Raw genomic sequence first — 18,614 nt, 5'->3', positions numbered from 1 at the left:
TGGTGCAGGAGACAAAACTAAAACACAATTACTTAGAGAACAATCAAATACCAAATGGGGGGCAGAGGATACTCAAAATAAATATGATAAACAGGTTATATATGTGTTTAAGATCAAAACGATATAATTACAAGTATCTACTAAAGAGATAGCATTTGGGATGGACATTTTTCAGTTTCCATTGATAGCTGCAAATTGCTGACACCACCATAAGGATTATAGAAACAACAGGAGGCAGTTTAACTAGAAAGGTAGTAAAAACTAACCACTCAAATAAGAGAAGGAAAACAAATTTATATAAAAGAAACTCTGAGGGGGGGAGCCTGGGTGGCTCAGTCGGTTAAGCGGCGACTTCAGCTCAGGTCATAATCTCGCAGTTAGGGGTTCAAGCCCTGTGTCAGGCTCTGTGTTGACAGCTCAGAGCCTGGAGCCTGCTTCTGATTCTCCCTCTCTCTCTGCTCTTCCCCCAGTTGTGCTCTTTCTCTCTCTCAAAAAATAAACATTAAAAATAATAATAATAAAGAAACTGAGGGTCTAGGCAAAGTATGAATCAGCAATGTAGTGAGTTATTTTTAGACACACAGCATCAAAAAGTAAAGACAAGCAGCACGCTCAGGAGGATCATGTGATAGCCTTCCACAGAATGATGATCTATTCAGAACTTTATTACCATGCTAAGAGCTATTCTGGACTTGAACCCGAGCAAGATGAGAAGTTGGAGAGCGTCCAAATGATTAAAATGTTAGGAAATGAGTCCTAAGAGGACATGTAAAGGAAATGCAGTTATTAGGGCCAGATAAAAGATGGCTAGGGAGGAGGTCTGGCTACATGAAGGCCTGCAAGGTTATGAAGGAGAGCCTACAAGGGAGCACTTCTTTTCCATTAAGGACAGGACTAGAAGAATGTGATTAAATTGCAAGGACAGGGATTTGTATTTGATACAAAAGAAAGAACTTCCTGGCTATGAAGCTTGCAAGGCACAGGAATAAGTTACCAACGAGCTTTTGAAATGTCCTTTTCAAGAGACTTTTTAAATACAGTAGATGACCATCTTCATAAAATCTTCACTCAGTGTCCTTTTTTACCCTTCAAACTCAGGAAGTGAATATTTTAACTATAAATAGAAGCTCCATTAAAAAAAAAATATATATATATATACACACAAACTTGCTGAAAGTTGGAACACAGCGAGGCTCTTCACTGTTGTGGCATTTCAAAATTCATCAGAAAGTTATCAGTTACATAAATGCATTTATTTAGCCTGAGATGGCTCTAATCACATAAAAATAACAATTAGTTGCTCTAGATAGGAGATATAAAAATAACCAAAACATGGTTAAATTGACCAGTAATATCTACTTAAGGAACATAATCTTGATGCTGTATTGACGGAGGGGCAGGAAAGGGAGGAAATGGTAAAAATCAGCCACAAAGGAATAAAACACACACATGCATTCTATATCCAACATGGCATTAAAGGACCCATGTGATGGCATAAAAATCCTTCCTAACATTAATTTTTAAAAATGAGAACTGCACTACAAAGCACATCTAGTTTCCCTTACAGAAGTTTTAGAGATCTAAGTCTTTAATACTACACCAAAGAACAAAATCAAAGACCAGTATTTTAAATCATTTGAACTATTAGTTTCCCATATCCACAATGAAGGAAGGGAAGAAGGCAGGCAGGCAATGAAAACAGTCACAGATGGTCTAATATATAATGAACCCCGCTGGCTGGGTCTCTTATAGGATGAGAGAACAGAAAGAGGTATGAGAGATCATGTTGCTCACCATCTCCTCTCACAGATGAGGCCCAGAGAAGCACATCACACCACAGTTAGTGACAGAACCAGGACTTAAACCGTAGTTAGCATCATGTGCAGTTACTAAGTGACGATCAGCTTGTCTGCCTAAAGTCTGTCTGTTTAAAAGAGAACAAAATCTCCTGTGGCATTAACCTTGTAAACTTGACTGATTAAATTACCAGACTACACACGCCCGCATGCACGTGCACAAACACACACAGTTTATTTTACAATATAACCGATACAAGGTACTAAAAGTTCTAATTTCTGGGAAGAGAGAAAAACAGAAGTACTAACATGTATTGAATATCTAACTAGGTCCTAGGCATTTAACATTCTTTTTTTTTTTTAATTTTTTTTTTCAACGTTTATTTATTTTTGGGACAGAGAGAGACAGAGCATGAATGGGGGAGGGGCAGAGAGAGAGGGAGACACAGAATCGGAAACAGGCTCCAGGCTCTGAGCCGTCAGCCCAGAGCCTGACGCGGGGCTGGAACTCATGGACCGCAAGATCGTGACCTGGCTGAAGTCGGACGCTTAACCAACTGCACCACCCAGGCGCCCCAACATTCTTTATCTCATACAATCCTCACAACCCTGGAAAGCAGATCCTCACCATTTTACAAATGAAGAAATTAGGCTAATGAACTAACATGCCCAGGAGCCACACAGATAACAAAGAATAGAGGAAGGTCTGCCTATTGCTAAATCCCCTGCCTTTCCTACTACATCACATTTTCTCTCCAGCAAAAACCACAGAGCCCACAGAAAGAAGCATTCAGAGGAAGAAATCAATTCCCTTGCATTTCCCCTGAAAATGTTTGAAAGAGCTTCTGTGTTCATTGGCATCTTCCCCATACTGGATGAAACTTTCTTCTATTTCCTGGGCTCTCTCACACTGCCCTCAGCTAGGGTGACCATATGGCCTTGTTTGCCCCAGACAGACCCAGTTTACCCCTGTTGACTCTGCAAAATTATCAAAAGCATCCCTTCAAGCTCAAAAGTGTAGACAATAAGTTACATGGTCACCCCACTTAAGCCCCTTACTGCACTCTTTACCCAGGCTTGTCTGACCCCAAAGAAGCTCACTTACCACCATCTTTCCCTTTTAGCATGAAGAATACTGTCCATCAGAACAGGTGTTTTCCAAGTCAGTAAGAATGGGAAAAGCAACATGTTTAGATGATTCCATACCCTTCCAGAGAGCAGAGAACATTTTAAAACATCGACCATCTCTGTCAGGATTTTAGGCAGTGTAACAACTACATGAAGATAATATTCAGGCAGAATACAGGTAGATCAGTCCAGGGAGAAGAGGCCCATCAAGCATACTGCCCTCCTTGGAGCTTGATACCAAGTCAGGCTCACTAAACTGTCCTTGCTTTTCTTCTCTGCCTCACATCTAAACTGCCAGATTATCCAACAGTTCCTCTGAAGGCTCCTGTGGCAGAAACAGTGTGGGCTCCTCAGGGATATTAGGGTCTGGTGTCCATGGGTGACTGTAAGAGGCACATTTCACCTCATTGCACCAAGGTGATATGCAGACACCAACCTCAGTTTGCTCTGCATGTTCAATGTCAAAGTGGCCTTTGCTAGCGTAATTATTTCAAAAAATGTCAGGGAAGCAAAGGGACTCAAGCAGTCAAGCCCTCATTTTACAAAAGGAAACTATAGCCTATAGAAGAGAAATCACCAGTGTATAAAGTCAGTCATACAACCAGGACTAGAAACCAGGTCTCCATCATTCTTGCCACCATGTAAGTGATCCCCAACTTCTACACAGCATACGTATTCATGCTCACATATTGAGACCCAATACTTTCTGATATCAGAGTTGGACTTTCTTGGAATATGCAAACATTTCAAGCTGTCACACGATGATGTCTTTCAATCAAGACTTGAGTTTCAGCAACATCACTGTCTTTATACAGGTGACCTTTATAGACCTAAGGTTATACAAGTGACCTTTATAGACCTATATAAAGACCTAGGCTCTTTATAGACCTAAGGTTGTTAATATCATCTAATATTCTATACTTGTTTATAAAAATGAAGAGAGAAAAAATGAAAGTAGTAATACCAGCACATAGCATCATCTACAATGAAATACAGAATGAAAATAATTAGGCAAAAATCAGCAAAAATATCTAGCCTATAGACTTAAGCTCTTTAGCTGTGTTCAACTGTGGAGGAAAAAGTAAAACCATATGAAATACTAGAAATAATCAAAAGTGTGCTTAAAACATGAGTTTAACAACAGAAAAACTAAGAGATTTGCTAAGTAAATGTCACTTTGAATAAACTGAGCAGATAAAAATGTGTTTGAAATATAATTTCACCACATATAATACTTAATCTATCCATTAAAGAACTTTTAAAATTCTTTAAATGGTAAGCTGTTATGTAATTAGGAGTGTACATATGTTTTTAGCTCTACAGGAATTGTATCTCTTTTTAACAAATCAAATGTTCAACTTTTAAATATTAGTCTTCAAATACTTCTAAAAATTTTAGACAGATGCCAGGGGTACTGGTACCCCACACTGATATTCTTACTCTATTTTGGGGGTGGGGGGCATCCCTCACATATTTAAAATTAGATCTGGAACACACAGTAAACTTTAATTTTACTTCTGTATAAATATTTTTCATTGTTTAGGAACACTCACTACATCTTAAAATAATGAAAACCCACTCCTGTTTATTCATTCCAACATTATAAACAATAAACATACATTGTTTCAAAAGGATTTTTTCCTTGCAAAAAATAAGGACTTCTTTATTTCCTTGGGCTAACAGAAAAATGTTCAAACGTGACAGTCCTTGCCTTTCTGCACTATTTTCAATGTAACTTGAAAATTCATTTGCACAGTCTTCTGCTCCCTTTTATCCATGTTTCACAGCTCAGGGAGTCTACTACTTAACTGCCTACTGTCAACCATTTGAAATGGCACCTCCATTCCCTTCCCTGTTACCCCGGAAGAGCCCACTCACACATTTATCTTTAAGATGGCTGTGTTTACAGCTACCCATATGTCACCATTCATGAAGCAATTGCTGCCATCCTCTTGACTAAGCATTGGCAGGCACATACGCTGCAGAGGACTGCAGGACCACAGGAAGGGTGACTGAGGCTCAGAATTTTTCTTTTTAAGGTTACTACTTTCAAAAGACTCTGAGATTTAAAAAAAAAAAAGTGGAGAGATGTACACACTCTTTGTGATAAAAGCTTTGGGAGGCTGAGGGGTCTAAGGTTCCACAGTGAGAGGGCCTTACTAGCAAAGGTGTTGCCAAGGGTACTATTTCTATCACAAGTACACCTCACTACGCTAGGTTGCTGTGTAAAAGAGGCTTGCCTGACATGGTATCTGATTTGACATCTGAGTTCCTCACTATACTATGTTGCTATACATAATATTTCTATCACAAGTATGCTCACTATACTGTACTATGCATACTACGTCACTCTGCTAGGGTGGACCCTCATAAAGAATCCTGCTAGAAAGTGAATTACAAAGTTATTTGCCTCTTGACCTTAAAATAAAACATGCTTTTTCATCTTTTGTCTCAGGGTTACTTAAGCCATATTAATGCAATGGAGGGGTGCTTGGGTGGCTCAGTCAGTTAAGCCTCTGACTCAGGTCATCAGCTTTCGGCTAAGGTCATGATCTTGCAATTCATGAGTTCAAGGCCTGCATGGAGCTCTGTGCTGACAGCTTGGAGTCTGGAGCCTGCTTCGGATTCTGTGTCTCCCTCTCTCTCTGCTGCTCCCCCACTAAGCATTCTATCTCTCTCTCAAAAATAAATAAACGTTAAAAAATTTTTTAATATATTAATACAATGGACTGGAGAGAGTATGGATTAATAAACAGTGAGTGTCTGACTGTGGTGGGGAAAAGCAGGCATTCTTAGGGGCAGAGGAGGAGAGTTAAGGAATGGAGGCATGCAAAGCAGAGCCAGGGACTCTTGGAATGAAGTCAAGGTCAGAAATGACAGACTGTCCCCACCTTTTTTGGACCTATGTTTAACCTTCCACTATTTCTTCCATTTCCCCCTTCCTAGCCACTTGGAAAATGCAGACCATGGTTGTATGAAAGGACAATGCAAGGTGGCTAGAAGGCAGAAGAGTGAACCACAGAAGTTCCATACCAGCAGATGCTAGAACTGGGGGGGGGGGGGGGGGGGGGGGGAAATGGAGGCTGAAACCAGAGAACCAGCAGCAGAGGTGGGGCTTTTCAGAGACCAGGAAGAACGGCAAGGGCTTGTGACTAAAGCAAAAGTAGACTTTCTCTCATTGTCTTCCCTTTCTCTGTCCAGCCAGCAACAATAGAATAATCTCGCCTTCCCTCCCTCTCTTTCAGTCACCCACAGGAGAAATAAGGGCTGAGGGAAGAGTAATAAAAATGGGGGAAATGGGGAAAGAAACTCCAAGTGGTAGCCAAAGAGAATGAACATTCATCAGGTTATTTCTCACAGGTAAGGGACCAAAATTACTGAGCCCATGTCCTCATTTTATGTAGTTCTACATCCATTTTTGTGATCTTTTCAATTTCTTCTCAGTTATTTGGTTCTTGTTACCCCGAACAGAAATGGTATCACATTCCTTGTGAGGAAGACTGATAATTCTTACAGTAATGATACTAATAATAATATATCCGTTCACATTGATGTTATAATTTTCAAAATGTTTGCACATCAATTCTTGCATTTATCCACAAGGCAACCTATTTATAGGTAGAGAAAGTGTTAACCCGTTTTTACAGATGGTGAGGAGACAGCACGAAGAAAGGGGGTAAGTATAAATAAACTGTTGAGAGAATGGACAGCCAAGAATTCTTAGAAGGTGACTTGAATGCACATCACTCAACCATTCATTCATGCATCCATTCAGTTATGGGTTGAATTGTATCCCCTAAAAAGGTATGTTTAAGTTTTAAACCCCAGTACCTGTGAATGTGACCTTACTTGGAACTAGAGTCTAGCCGATATAATCAAGTTAAAATGAGGTCATGCTAGTTTAGGGCAAATCCTAATCCAAAGACTGGTGTCTTCGTAAAAAGAGGGAAATTTGGACACAGACACACAGGGAAGAAATGTGAAGATGTAGGCAGAGACTGGAGTGATGCATCTACAAGCCAAGTAACACCCAGGGCTGCCAGAGCCACCGGAAGCTGGGAAGAGGCAAGGAAGGATTCTCCCCCGAAAGTTTCAGAAAGAGCATGACTCTGCCAATATCCTGATTTCAGACTCTGGCCTCCAGAACTGTGAGAAAATAAACTTCTGTTGTTCTAAGCCACCCAGTTTGGGGTGATTTGCTATCACAGCCCTAGAAAACTAAAAACATTCACTCAACAAACCTCATTTTGAGTGCATGCTATGTGCCAGACACTACAAAAGCATTCTGAAAAGCGTAAGATGAACCAAACTCGGCAATCCTTGTCCCCCCACTCCCTGCATGGAGCTTAGGGACCTAAGGTTGCGCAGTCCTGTGCTGAAACAATAAAGCCCAGAGAAGCCAAGCAGCTGGTTGATGGCAGTGTTGGAAGTGGAGGCTACAACCTCTGACCTCCAAACCACATTCCTCCCATGCACCAAGCTAACAGTCTGGTTTCCTGGCCCACTGTCACTGTAAAGGAGCTTCATCTGTCCCTTCAGAGCAACAACCACAATGGACACAGCAAGGACAGTGAGGAGACAAGAACCCCCACTTCAAAGCTTTCCCTGTCATAAGCCACAAACCAGGACCCAGGAAGAATGTCTGTCACTTAAGTAGAGTGTGGAAGGAAGCTCTTGGGACCCGACAGGCCTAAGGTAGAATCTTGTCTCTATCATTTTCAAGCTAGGAGATCCAGAACAAGTTATTCAGCCTCTGTCAGCCATCCTTTCCACATCCATAAAATGAGAATGATAGTACATAATGCCTTCTTATACATCAGTGAGAGCAGATATGGAAAGCTATGAAAGATCCATCATCAAACAGAAAACCTCAAATTGCAGAACAGCACATATAATATGATCCTATTTCTATTAATTTTTTTGGGGGGAAAACACACACACACACACACACACACACACACACACACACACACACACACACAAACCTCTTCTCAGTCGTCACTCTTGGAGATTAAGAATAGAGAGATTAGAAACTTTGTCTCCATTACATCCTTTTCTACCATTAAGATTTTTTACTATGAACATGTATGACCTTAATTTTTAAAACAGGGAGAAAAATACTAGTCATTTACAAAGAACGAAGCATGGTATTTCAATGAGTTACTCACTTAAGATAGGTGCACTTCTCTGTGTACATATTAAACCTCAATAAAGAGGTGTGATGTTTTTAATGAGGCAGACAGATGTGCTCAGATATGAAGAGGTTTCCCAGACAAAATAATGAACTATCAAGTCATCATATACACAAAACATGAAATTCCATTTATGTAAAAAAACAAAAAAAAAAAAAGCTATATGCATACACATACAATTGCATATGAAGAGGTGGAATAATATACACATTTCATAACATTATACATGTACATTGTTGAGCTGTTTTACCACCAGAACTCCCTTTAAAATTCACATTCTTTTTGGGGCGCCTGGGTGGCTTGGTGGGTTGAGCGTCCAACTTCAGCTCAGGTCTTGATCTCACCGTTCATGAGTTCAAGCCCCACATGGGGCTCTCTGCTGACAGCTCAGAGCCTGGAGCCTGCTTCCGATTCTGTCTGTCTGTCTGTCTGTCTCTCTCTCTCTCTCTCTCTCTCTCTCTCTCCCTCTGCCCCTCCCCCACTTGCAGTCTGCCTCTCTCCCTCTCTCTCTCTCAAAAAATAAACATTAAAAAAAATTGTAATTCACATTCTTTTTAAAGACTTTTTATTTTTTTCTATTTTTATTTTAATTTTTAATTTTTTTAATGTTTTATTTATTTTCGAGACAGAGAGAGACAGTGCATGAGCAGGGAAGGGCAGAGAGAAAGGGAGACACAGAATCTGAAGCAGGCTCCAGGCTCCGAGCTGTCAACACAGACCTGATGTGGGGCTCGAACCCGGGAACCGTGAGATCATGACCTGAGCCGAAGTTGGACGCTCAACTGACTGAGCCACCCAAGTGCCCCTTTTTTTATTTTTAAAGTGTTTTATTTATTTTTGAGAGACAGAGAGCACGTGTGAGCGACAGAACACGAGTGGGAGAGGGGCAGATAGTGGGCAACACAGAAGCTGAAGCAGGCTCGGGACTCTGAGCTCTCAGCAGAGAGACCCATGCGGGGCTCAAACTCAGGAACCATCAGATCAAGACCTGAAGCTTAACCAACTGAGCCACCCAGAGGCCCCAGAGACTTTTTAAATAAGAATAGTACTTAACCTCAGAGGGTTGTTTTGAGATTTACATGATAATGGTTACATGATACTTTGTGTGATATAAAAAAAAAGTCACTAAGCATTTCTTTTTTTAATTATCAATCAGTATGCACCGCAGACTCCTTCTCCATCCCTGCCTTCTGTCTCTGTCCCAAATCTGAGCCTTGAGCCCCAGCCATTGAGCCTAACTTGGGAATAAAGTCAAGTCAGGAACAGGATGAACATGAGAACTGAAGCAGGGGTCAAGAATGAAATGATAAATAAAATAAGCCAAAAACATCTGGAATACACATTGTTTGGCAAAAACAAACACATTTTCTATTTTAACTCAGCCATTCAGAAATATCCTAACGTCTCCCTCATCCAATCCACCGCATGAAGGCATCAATTCTTGTGTCACTGGTAGGCTGCCTACTCTAATCCACACTCACTCTGCTCTTTGATCAGACAGTTAATCCAGGGGCCATGAAACAGGAACTTTACTATAGAGACTTATTCTATTTCTTATCCCAAGGTTTGATGCTTTACAATATGCTGCCTTGTTGGCTGTTTCTTGTGTGTTACCTCCCCATAATGTAAACTCTTTTCCAAGAGGAACATGCATTAATGCCACCTCTGTCCTAGGACAGATCATAGCCTAGAATGGAGCTGAAAAAAACTCTCCACAGGTACCTGTTCACTGAATGCAGGTCAAAGATGGCCAATGAGGCAATTCATAGCACTAGCTTCCCAAACCCTAGCTGGAGCCACACTGTAGTCCTTCCTGTCTTTCTCCCCTACCCTTCCTTCAATTCCCTTTCTGGCCTTTGGGTCATGCCTCAACATGCAGTAACATGCACCCTCTCCAGACTCCACTTCCAGAAGAACCTGTAGATAAGCAAGTAGTAATAATTCTCTCCTCCTGACACTTCCTTCTCTCAACTCTTAAAACTTTCTGTGTATCTGGTTTATTGTCACATAAACCTCCTACCTATTTTGTAAAACTATGCCGGGCCACTTGAGCAGCTGAGGAGGGCAGTAGGTATTAAACAACCTCTCAAACTTATTGCACCTTGGAGTAAAGAGCACAGAAGGATTAGACCACTGCAGATCTTTGGGGAAGCCAGGACTGAAGGGCAGTGGACTGAGGCCACTCAAGGTGCTGACCTTTATGAGTACATCCACAGTTAGTATATTAGTTTTTGCTAGGGCCACCATAAAAAAGTAATACAGATTGGCTGGCTGTTACAGACACTTATTCCCTCAGTTCTGGAGGCTAAAAGACTAAGATCCAGGTGTCAGCAAGGCTAGATTCTTCTGGAAGCCTCTCTCCTTAGCTTGCAGATACCCATTTTCTTTGTGTGTTTTCACATGTCTTCCCTCTGTCTCACTCTGGGTCCTAATCCCCTCTTCTTATAAGAATAGCAGTAAATATTCAAAAAAAAATTTTTTTTTTGAAAAAGGGATTACCTGGGTGGCTCAGTTAAGCGACCGACTTCAGCTCAGGTCATGATCTCACAGTCTGTGAGTTTGAGCCCCACATCAGGCTCTGTGTTGACAGCTCGGAGCCTGAAGCCTGCTTTGGATTCTGTGTCTCCATCTCTCTCTCTGTCCCTCCCCCTCTTGAGCTCTGTCTCTCTCTCTCTCTCTCTCAAAAATAAATAAACATTAAAAAAAAGAAGAAGAAGAATCATATTGTGGATTAGGGCCCACCCATATTTTACTTTATTAGGGCCCACTCATTTGACCTTAATTACCTCCTTAAAGTTGCTATTTCCCAAACACAGTCAGATTCTGAGATATTAGGGGATAGGACTTCATTTTATGAATTTGGAGGGGACACAATTCAGCCCATAATAGTCAACAATAAGGGAGAGAAAGGAGTTGTGAGTATAGCTATGAAGAAATGAAAGCATACTCTACACACTTGCAGAAGAAATTTCACCTGTTTCCCCCAAATCTAGAATTCCCTTTCTTCTCTCTCAGTCCTTTGACACCAAGCTCCTATTTCTGTTCTCAGCCCTGATGATCATCTCAGTCCTAATGATTCATTTTCCTAATCTCACATGCAGAGCACTTACTAGCTATACCACTCATCTGGCCCTTGACCCCAGATGGCCTGTGGTGCCTCTTGATGCCTTGTACATTACTATACTTGAAGCCTCATCTCACTCACTGTCTCTGTCCCTTGCTTAGTTCACACTCAGCTTAAATCGGTTCCTCCCAGGAGCCATATAGTGGGCTGTAGATCAAGGACACTGGAATACTCCTCCCAACCCCTCTTCACCTGCCCAGCCCTCTCTCAACTAATTAATATCATTTTATCCTTAAGATCTCAGCTCAAATGCCTCTTCCTCAAGGAAGCTTTTGAAGACCACACACACACACACACACACACACACACACACACACACTATTTATCCTGACACTAAATACAGATCCTTCTCCTACCCTCTCCCCTCACTTTGTCATAACACTCACCAAGTTTAATTCCATACTTGCATTGTTATTATGTCATTAATGTGTGTCGTTCAGATTGATACATACTCATAAATTCGTAAGCAGGACTCCATCTGGTTTATCCATCATTTTCTACTGAGCAGCTAGACCAGTGCCTGGCACACAGTAAGTGCTCAATAAATATTTGTTAGCTAAAGGAAAGAGTAAGTGAAGTGTAAATTAGTGTAAATCACTGGTTATGTGCTCTATTTTTACTAAATAAATTCACTTTGAAATAGAGGCAGTGTGAAATCATTAAGTAGTAATTCCTAGACAGACAGAAAGGTGCACAGATATTAATAGATCTTGAATGAATGGAACCACACATAGAAAGTAGAAATCTAACTGTTCCATTATGTGATAATTCTGCAGAAATTACTTAAACATGTTTTCCATATGTAATTTTCCATAGACATTTATATATTATTTCTCTTCTGCAGGTATTTTTTAGTCCATTTGAACAGATATCTGCAGTCACCCTCTCCCTATGACTCATTCCACTGCTTGACTTTGGCCTAAAACCAAGAAGAATTCTTTACTTGTGCTAAAGAACTGACAGATTCCCATGGTGACTCCAATCCAACACTTTTTCATTTTCTCCTTCATATTAGGCAGGAAACACTAAAATTCTGGGAACAAGATTTGTGTCACACATTGGAAATGTTCATATCTGCTGATAACACTCCATCTACCTCGGCTAAGCGCATGAGGAAGCCACATGGTCACAATCTAATGGAACATAGAACATAACTAATAAACTGAAGCAACATTCCACATGTTATCACTTTCAGCTTTGCGCAACATGTGGAAACAGGCTCATGCACCACTCGGTTGTGTCAGAACATCTAAGAGAGTAGAATGCTTGCTTGGGATTTATTATGGTCACTCACCTCAGGAAAGTGTCCAAAAGAGTGCATTACAACCTCCACATGTCTGTACCTTACTGATTTCTTTTTTTAAAAGGAGTGTTTTCTGAGATGTATTTATCTGTCAGGTATTTGGACTATTTATGTAGCCCTGATTCTTTTGAATACTCGAAAGCAAAAGCTACCAGTAACTCCTAATGAGAAATTATTTTAGACTAGAAAAATAAAACTGTTCTTTTTATAAGAATTGCAACAGTTGCAAGAACCCAGGTTACTGAATAATTTTGTTGTTTTGTCCTCTACTTTCTATGCCTCCCCACCCCACAACGTAACAGACATCATCTTCTGTGTTATAGACTTCAACTATTTTATCCAAGGTGCAAGGCTCAAGTTGAGCAGGGCTTCTTGGTGAATAATTTTTCTCATGCTAAAGAAGAAACATGAAGCAAATTAGGAAATCATAGAAGCCAGAAAAATAACAGCAACATCATCAAAATCTGAAAAAAAAGTTTACCCAAGAAAAGTGAAGCTCAATACGGGAAGTTTAGCAGTTGAACTAAATGAACATTACAGCATTACATAGTCAATCTCCATTATTAGAAAGAAAACTTAAAATGCAAAGCATGTTAAGTTAAATGCTTGAGCCCTTTTCTTAAATTCCTTTTTATCAGTAATCAAACATTCAGTGCATTCCTCACAACAGGTAAGGCAATGTGTCAACAACTAAGATGCTTCCACCCATAGCCAGAAGCTACAATCTCTCCAGTCCAATTAAGAAGGAAACAAAATCTCTCCAAAAGAAGCAAATCCACTCTCTCATTAAGCTGAGCAGACCTGGGTCAGGTGTCTCAGAAATAATCAACTTGATCACTGGTTCTGAGGCTAAAATATTAATGACCATATACATTAACCAATGCACCAGGAAACTCCATAAAATAAAGGAAATCTAAGAAAAGTACTATAAGCAGACCAAGTTCACAACACACAGTCTTCTAACCCAAAGTTCTCACTATCTTCAAAAAAAAAAAAGTTAAATATAAATCAAAAGAAGCTGGATAGCCTAGTAATGAAACTGTTTCCTAGTAATTAAGACACTTTCCTATTTTACATCTAGTGATAGAAACACGTTGTATCATTTTAAAAGATGAGCCTGAGAAGAAAGTGAGGGAATGGTTATAGCTGTCTGACACTCACATCTGTGAATTAATACCGTCTAACGCCATCCCAATAGCCTGTTCCAACACTAAATAAGTCAGTTTTGAGTGTTTACCAAGAATATTTGAGAAAGAAATATATATTCTCATCCAAATTAACTGTTCTTTAAAAATATATTTTATCAGTTTGGCCAATCATTAGAATTGTTTCTTCCGACAAAAATGAAATTGTTTTAATTATCTGATGCCCATAACGACTTTTTATTTTTACAAAAATGAGAAAAACACGTCTTACTTGGAATGCCATTACCCATAACATAATATAGATTTATTCAGAATACCTTACGTTCTAGGAATTTAAAATGTGGTAACTGTCCAAATATTTACCTTCATTTAAAATTATTTCAGCCCAAACCCAAAACCCCAAGAAAAATCATTCTGATGGAAACATTTCTTTTCACTCCCTATGAAACCCAACATAAAGCTAGATTCTCTGTTACACTGTAGTCCTAAATGACATTTCGTTGCTACAGCAACGAAACTCTGCTACCTGTGGCCATGATTTGTTAAGAATTCCTCCAACCAGTAAATTCTGTGCTGTGCATTCATAAAACCAAAAGAATGGCTCGAATGGCCCAATGCAACCTACAAATTAAGGTTTAATTTCCTATTATGATCCACCCACACACATATTTACAACATATATCATATATATATATATACATCCATACATGATTATGGTTTCCCCAACTCCATGAAAAAGGAAAAATCATACCAAATTTCCATTTTAACGTGAGCACCAAAAAACTGCTTTGTTTTAGGTTTCAGTGAATAATTGCTACCTGTTTCCCAAAATTTATCTTAAAAGGTAATAGCGGCTATCTGGAGAGAATTTAAAAAACAAAAATTTGTTATCTGTATCCATTCTCATTCCAAAAGGAAAAAAAAAAAATCCCGAGGCACAATTTCCTATCTGTTCCAAGTAAGTGTGGCTTCCTTAGCAGTGAACTGATTTAGCAAACCTCAAGCTGAAGCATAAAGAAAGAAAACGTAGCTGTCACCGCCTTGATTCACCCAAACTGCTTCTGCAGGCTACTCACCCTCACCGGGGGGCTCCAGGCTTGCACCCGTGGCTGCTGTCCGCCCTGGGAGCTCTGCAAATCTTTTGAGCTACAATTCGCCACCGTGCTGCTCTGAGCCCTTAATGCATTTGTGCAGTTGGTCCCACTGCCCCCACCAGGGCCAGGTTTCCAAGGCCTCTGCTTGATGCCATCCAGAAGTCTGACCAGGAGGATGTTACTTGGAAGCTCCTCAACACCCGAGCCAACAAGAGTCCTGCACTCTGGACATCTGAGTTCATTTCGGGAACCCACAATCCCCAGCAAACATCGTTTGCAAAACGTGTGCTGGCAAGGCAAGACCTTTGCGGAAGCATCAAGCCGCTCTAGACACACAGGACACTCCAGAAGATCCAACAAGGCAGATTCATCCATCTTTATCTCGTCTACTGAGAAAAGGCTTCAGAAATGTTCACAGTCGTGCGCATCCCTGAAAGTGATTCATGTAACATCCATTTCAGACTTCGCTCTGGAGTAACGGGGGAGGGGGAGGAGAGAAGACGGAAAATTAGTATTGTTACTTGGAGAGACGTTTCACAGCGGAGCCCCGAGAACCAAAAAAGTACACAAAAGTGCTTCCTCTGAATAGTGCAGCTCTGCTTTGGAATGTGGTTCCTGAACTCCAAAGTCAACAGTTAAACACAAAGTGGGCTTTTTAAACAATTCGAAACGAATCCCTAAAGATATCTAGGAGTTCACTGGGCAGACTCGGCTGTATCAAGCACTATATGGGATTCCTGTAATGCAACGGGATTTAGGAAATGTAACAAACAGCATAACTTCTTCAGCTCTCAAAGTGATACCGGCTGCCTTAGCAAAGTCGTCCTCAACTCATACGAGAAGCTGAACAGAAGCAACTCAAAGTTTCCTCTACCTGAAAGTATCTTTAAAGCCAACAAACTTCCCAGTCTTGAAGCCACTTCAGTGCTTAAGAAGCCATGCCTCCTGTGATCGCCTGTGGTAAATGATCCCAATATTAAATACATATGTTTCTTCATCGGCCTTAAAAATAGAACTGCTTAATCTTGCCCAACCAAAAATGAGCCGAAGGTTGACAATTCTGAGGGACACAACTCGCTTGCAATTCGCTTGCAAGCAGCTGAACTAGAAAAAGCACCCTTCGGGGGCAGCGGTTGACAAACTCCGGAACGGATCTCTGGCCAGCCCGTCCTAACCCCATTCAGAAAAAGCTGGCAAAATTATCACCAAAAGAATCTGACAATGGAATGCTGGGCTGAAAACTGTGAGCGTCATAGGAAAATGGGGCCATTCGGGGGGAAAAAAGCATTGAAAGCGGTGCCCGCGCCGCTCCCCCCCCCCCCCCACCTCCGAAGTAAGTGCAAATGGGAGCGCCTGGGAGAAAGAGGGCAACAAGATGTGGATGTTCTTGACGGAGTCGGGGGAGCGGGGAGCCCCCGAGCCCCTCTCCCCCGCCGCCGAGCACAGGTACCCCGCGACCCGCAGGGAGGCGCGGCGGCCGCTCGCCGCGGACACACCCCGGAGCCAGGTGTCGCCGACCCGCGGCAGGGGAGGGTCCCGCGCTGGGGCTGCGGCCCGGCGGGTGCCGGAACGGGGATCTCCTTCAGCAGCCTCCTCTCCGCCACCCTTCGGGTCAGGCCGGGCACACAAATCCCTCCCCCCCCCCCCGAACGACTGCTGGAAGTTTTCAAGGACTTAAAAATACATTCGAAGCCTTAAGTTGCGAAAGTCAGCCCCACAAAGTGCCACCGGGAAACGTCTGCGACGCCGCACAGATGAGGCGGGAGTCCCCAGAGAGACCGAGCCTCCGGGAGGGCAGGGAGAGCTGGGCTGCGCCCCCCGGGAGACCGCGGCACCGAGCCCGGGCAGCTTCCTGCCGGGAGAAGGCGGCGAGGCCGCGCCGCCGTCCCGGCTCCGGGGCGGAGGGGCAGACGGACAGCCCAGCGCCCCGACCACCGCCTCCTCGGCCGCGAGCGTCTGCCCGCGCCGGCTCCCCCGCGCGGCCCCGCGCCCTACCTCGCGCCTCGGCTCCTCCTCTTTGTTCGCGGCCCCGCAGCGGCGGCGGAGACCGATGCAGATGCGGCCCCGCCGCGCCCGCCGCGCGCAGTGTCTCTGACGCCGCGGCGGCACCCGGAGACTCCTCTCTGCCGCCCCCCTCACGCGCGCACACACACACTCACACACACACACACGCACGCCGCCGCCTCCCACTTTCCCAGCCAAGGAGGGCGGAGGAAGAGGAGGAGGAGGAGGCCGAGCCGCAGCGGGCGCCCGGGGCGCGAGGGGGCGGCCCCGCACCACAGCGCCTCCCCCCGGAGCGGGCGCGGCACCTCCGGGAACCGCGGGGCCGGCGCAGCCTCCCTCCCGGCGCTGAGGTACCTGCGCGCGGTCCCCGCCCGCCCCCGGGGGCGCGATGGGGGCGGCGGCCTGGGGGGGGCGCTGCGAGGGCCGCGAGTCCAGGAAGCGGGGTCCCCGAGCGCGAGTGAGAGGGATGGTGCAGGGGCACGCGCCTTTCCCTGAGGAAAACACGCCCGAGAAGATGAAGCAGCCGGAGGGGGGGAGCTTTGGGAGTGGCGACGGAGGGGAGAAGGAAGGCGCCACGGGGCAGGGACCGGCCGCGTCCTCCTCCGGCCCAGCGGTGCCCGGCGGCCCGGGACGGACGACTCGGGGCGGGACCCGCCGGGGCGCGGGAGGGGCCGGGGCCGGGGCCGCGGAAAGGGCGGGAGCGGCCCTGGCGGGAACTGATCCCACTTTTCCTCTGCGTCTGTTCTCCCGGCCCTCCGGACACACTTGGGAGAGTGAGAGCGAAGTGCTGTTACCCCCGAGGTCCGAGAGGGGCAAGTCGGATCAGCGCGGGGACAGTCCCGGGGCAGCTGTCCGCCCGCCCATTCTCGGGCCGCCGCCGCCGCCGCCGCCGCAGCCCGGCCTTGCTCCCGGGTCTGCCCGCACCCAGGCATCACGCCGCCTCCCCGGGGCACAAACCCGAGCCGGCTGGGAGGATTGCTGACCCAGGAGCTCAAAACGGGAGGGGAGAGAGGCGAGGAAAACAGTTGTGGGGGGTTTACTGTCAGACCTGCCCCAAACGGGGAAAATTCAAAGTCTGACCCCAGGTGAGCTGGCACCGTAAAGCTAGCTGAGAGGCGCCTCTTTTATCTGAGCCTAGGAGGCAGCCATAATCACCACTGTAATCTTTGTTTCGGTTGCCCCAGGCGCACACCTGTAAACTGAAATGTAGTTTTGAAAAACACGTCCACAGGTTTTGAGGTTTGTTTTGCAGACTCGGTTGAGAGGGGAAAACAAGTTGAAATGTTGTCAGTATCTCAAAGTTGCCGTAATTGTATTTGCATTTACCGTCAGCTTAGAAGAGGTATCCCGGATACCCTTCCTCAAAGGTAGGCAGACACTAGGCGAACATAAGAAGGGTTAACGCATATTGTGCAAGAAACCCCTGCCTGGCCAGCGACCACAGTGACCTGCTGAAGGGAAGTCAGATTATTCTCTCGTCTCCACCCAGGCCACGCTCAACTCTTCAAGACAAATGAGATCGCCTAAGTGAGAAAGAAAGTGTAACAGTTAATAATTATTGATCATACATTGCATGTGCTAAACATTCTACACCCATTAATTCAATCCTCACTGCAGTCTGATACTCATCCCTCCTCAGCTTTGTTTTAAATAGATTAATATGCTGAGAATCATCTTGTGTGAACACCAGAAACAGCCCCCTTCCCCCTCCGTTAGAAGTGAGCAAATACACATGCATTTGAGCTGAGAAGGCAAGGGAAGGAATGAACAGAATGAAGTGGGTTTTTTTTTTTTAATATTTATTTATTTTAGGGAGAGAGCAAGCAGG

General features: G+C 43.9%; 1 protein-coding gene across 3 annotated transcripts in view; it reads right to left on the bottom strand.

Annotated features, from left to right (window-relative positions):
* The window catches only part of SH3RF1 (SH3 domain containing ring finger 1), a 181,818-nt gene extending 164,903 nt beyond the window's left edge, over nt 1-16,915 (bottom strand). For 2 of the 3 annotated variants that reach the window (XM_045055690.1, XM_045055691.1), the window contains exons 1-2: nt 15,657-15,791; nt 14,765-15,251 (exon numbers count right to left, since the gene is read on the bottom strand). In XM_045055690.1, coding sequence (XP_044911625.1) covers nt 14,765-15,157 — 393 coding nt within the window. In that variant the 5' untranslated portion in view covers nt 15,158-15,251; nt 15,657-15,791. Of the gene's footprint in view, nt 1-14,764; nt 15,252-15,656; nt 15,792-16,777 lie in introns of those variants that run through there. The other variant, XM_023252683.2, reaches the window with a different exon arrangement.
* Between the last annotated feature and the right edge of the window lie 1,699 nt (nt 16,916-18,614).

Source organism: Felis catus, chromosome B1 (genome assembly GCF_018350175.1).
Source record: "Felis catus isolate Fca126 chromosome B1, F.catus_Fca126_mat1.0, whole genome shotgun sequence".
NCBI lineage: Eukaryota > Metazoa > Chordata > Mammalia > Carnivora > Felidae > Felis > Felis catus.
This window is presented reverse-complemented; position numbering and strand designations above follow the sequence as displayed.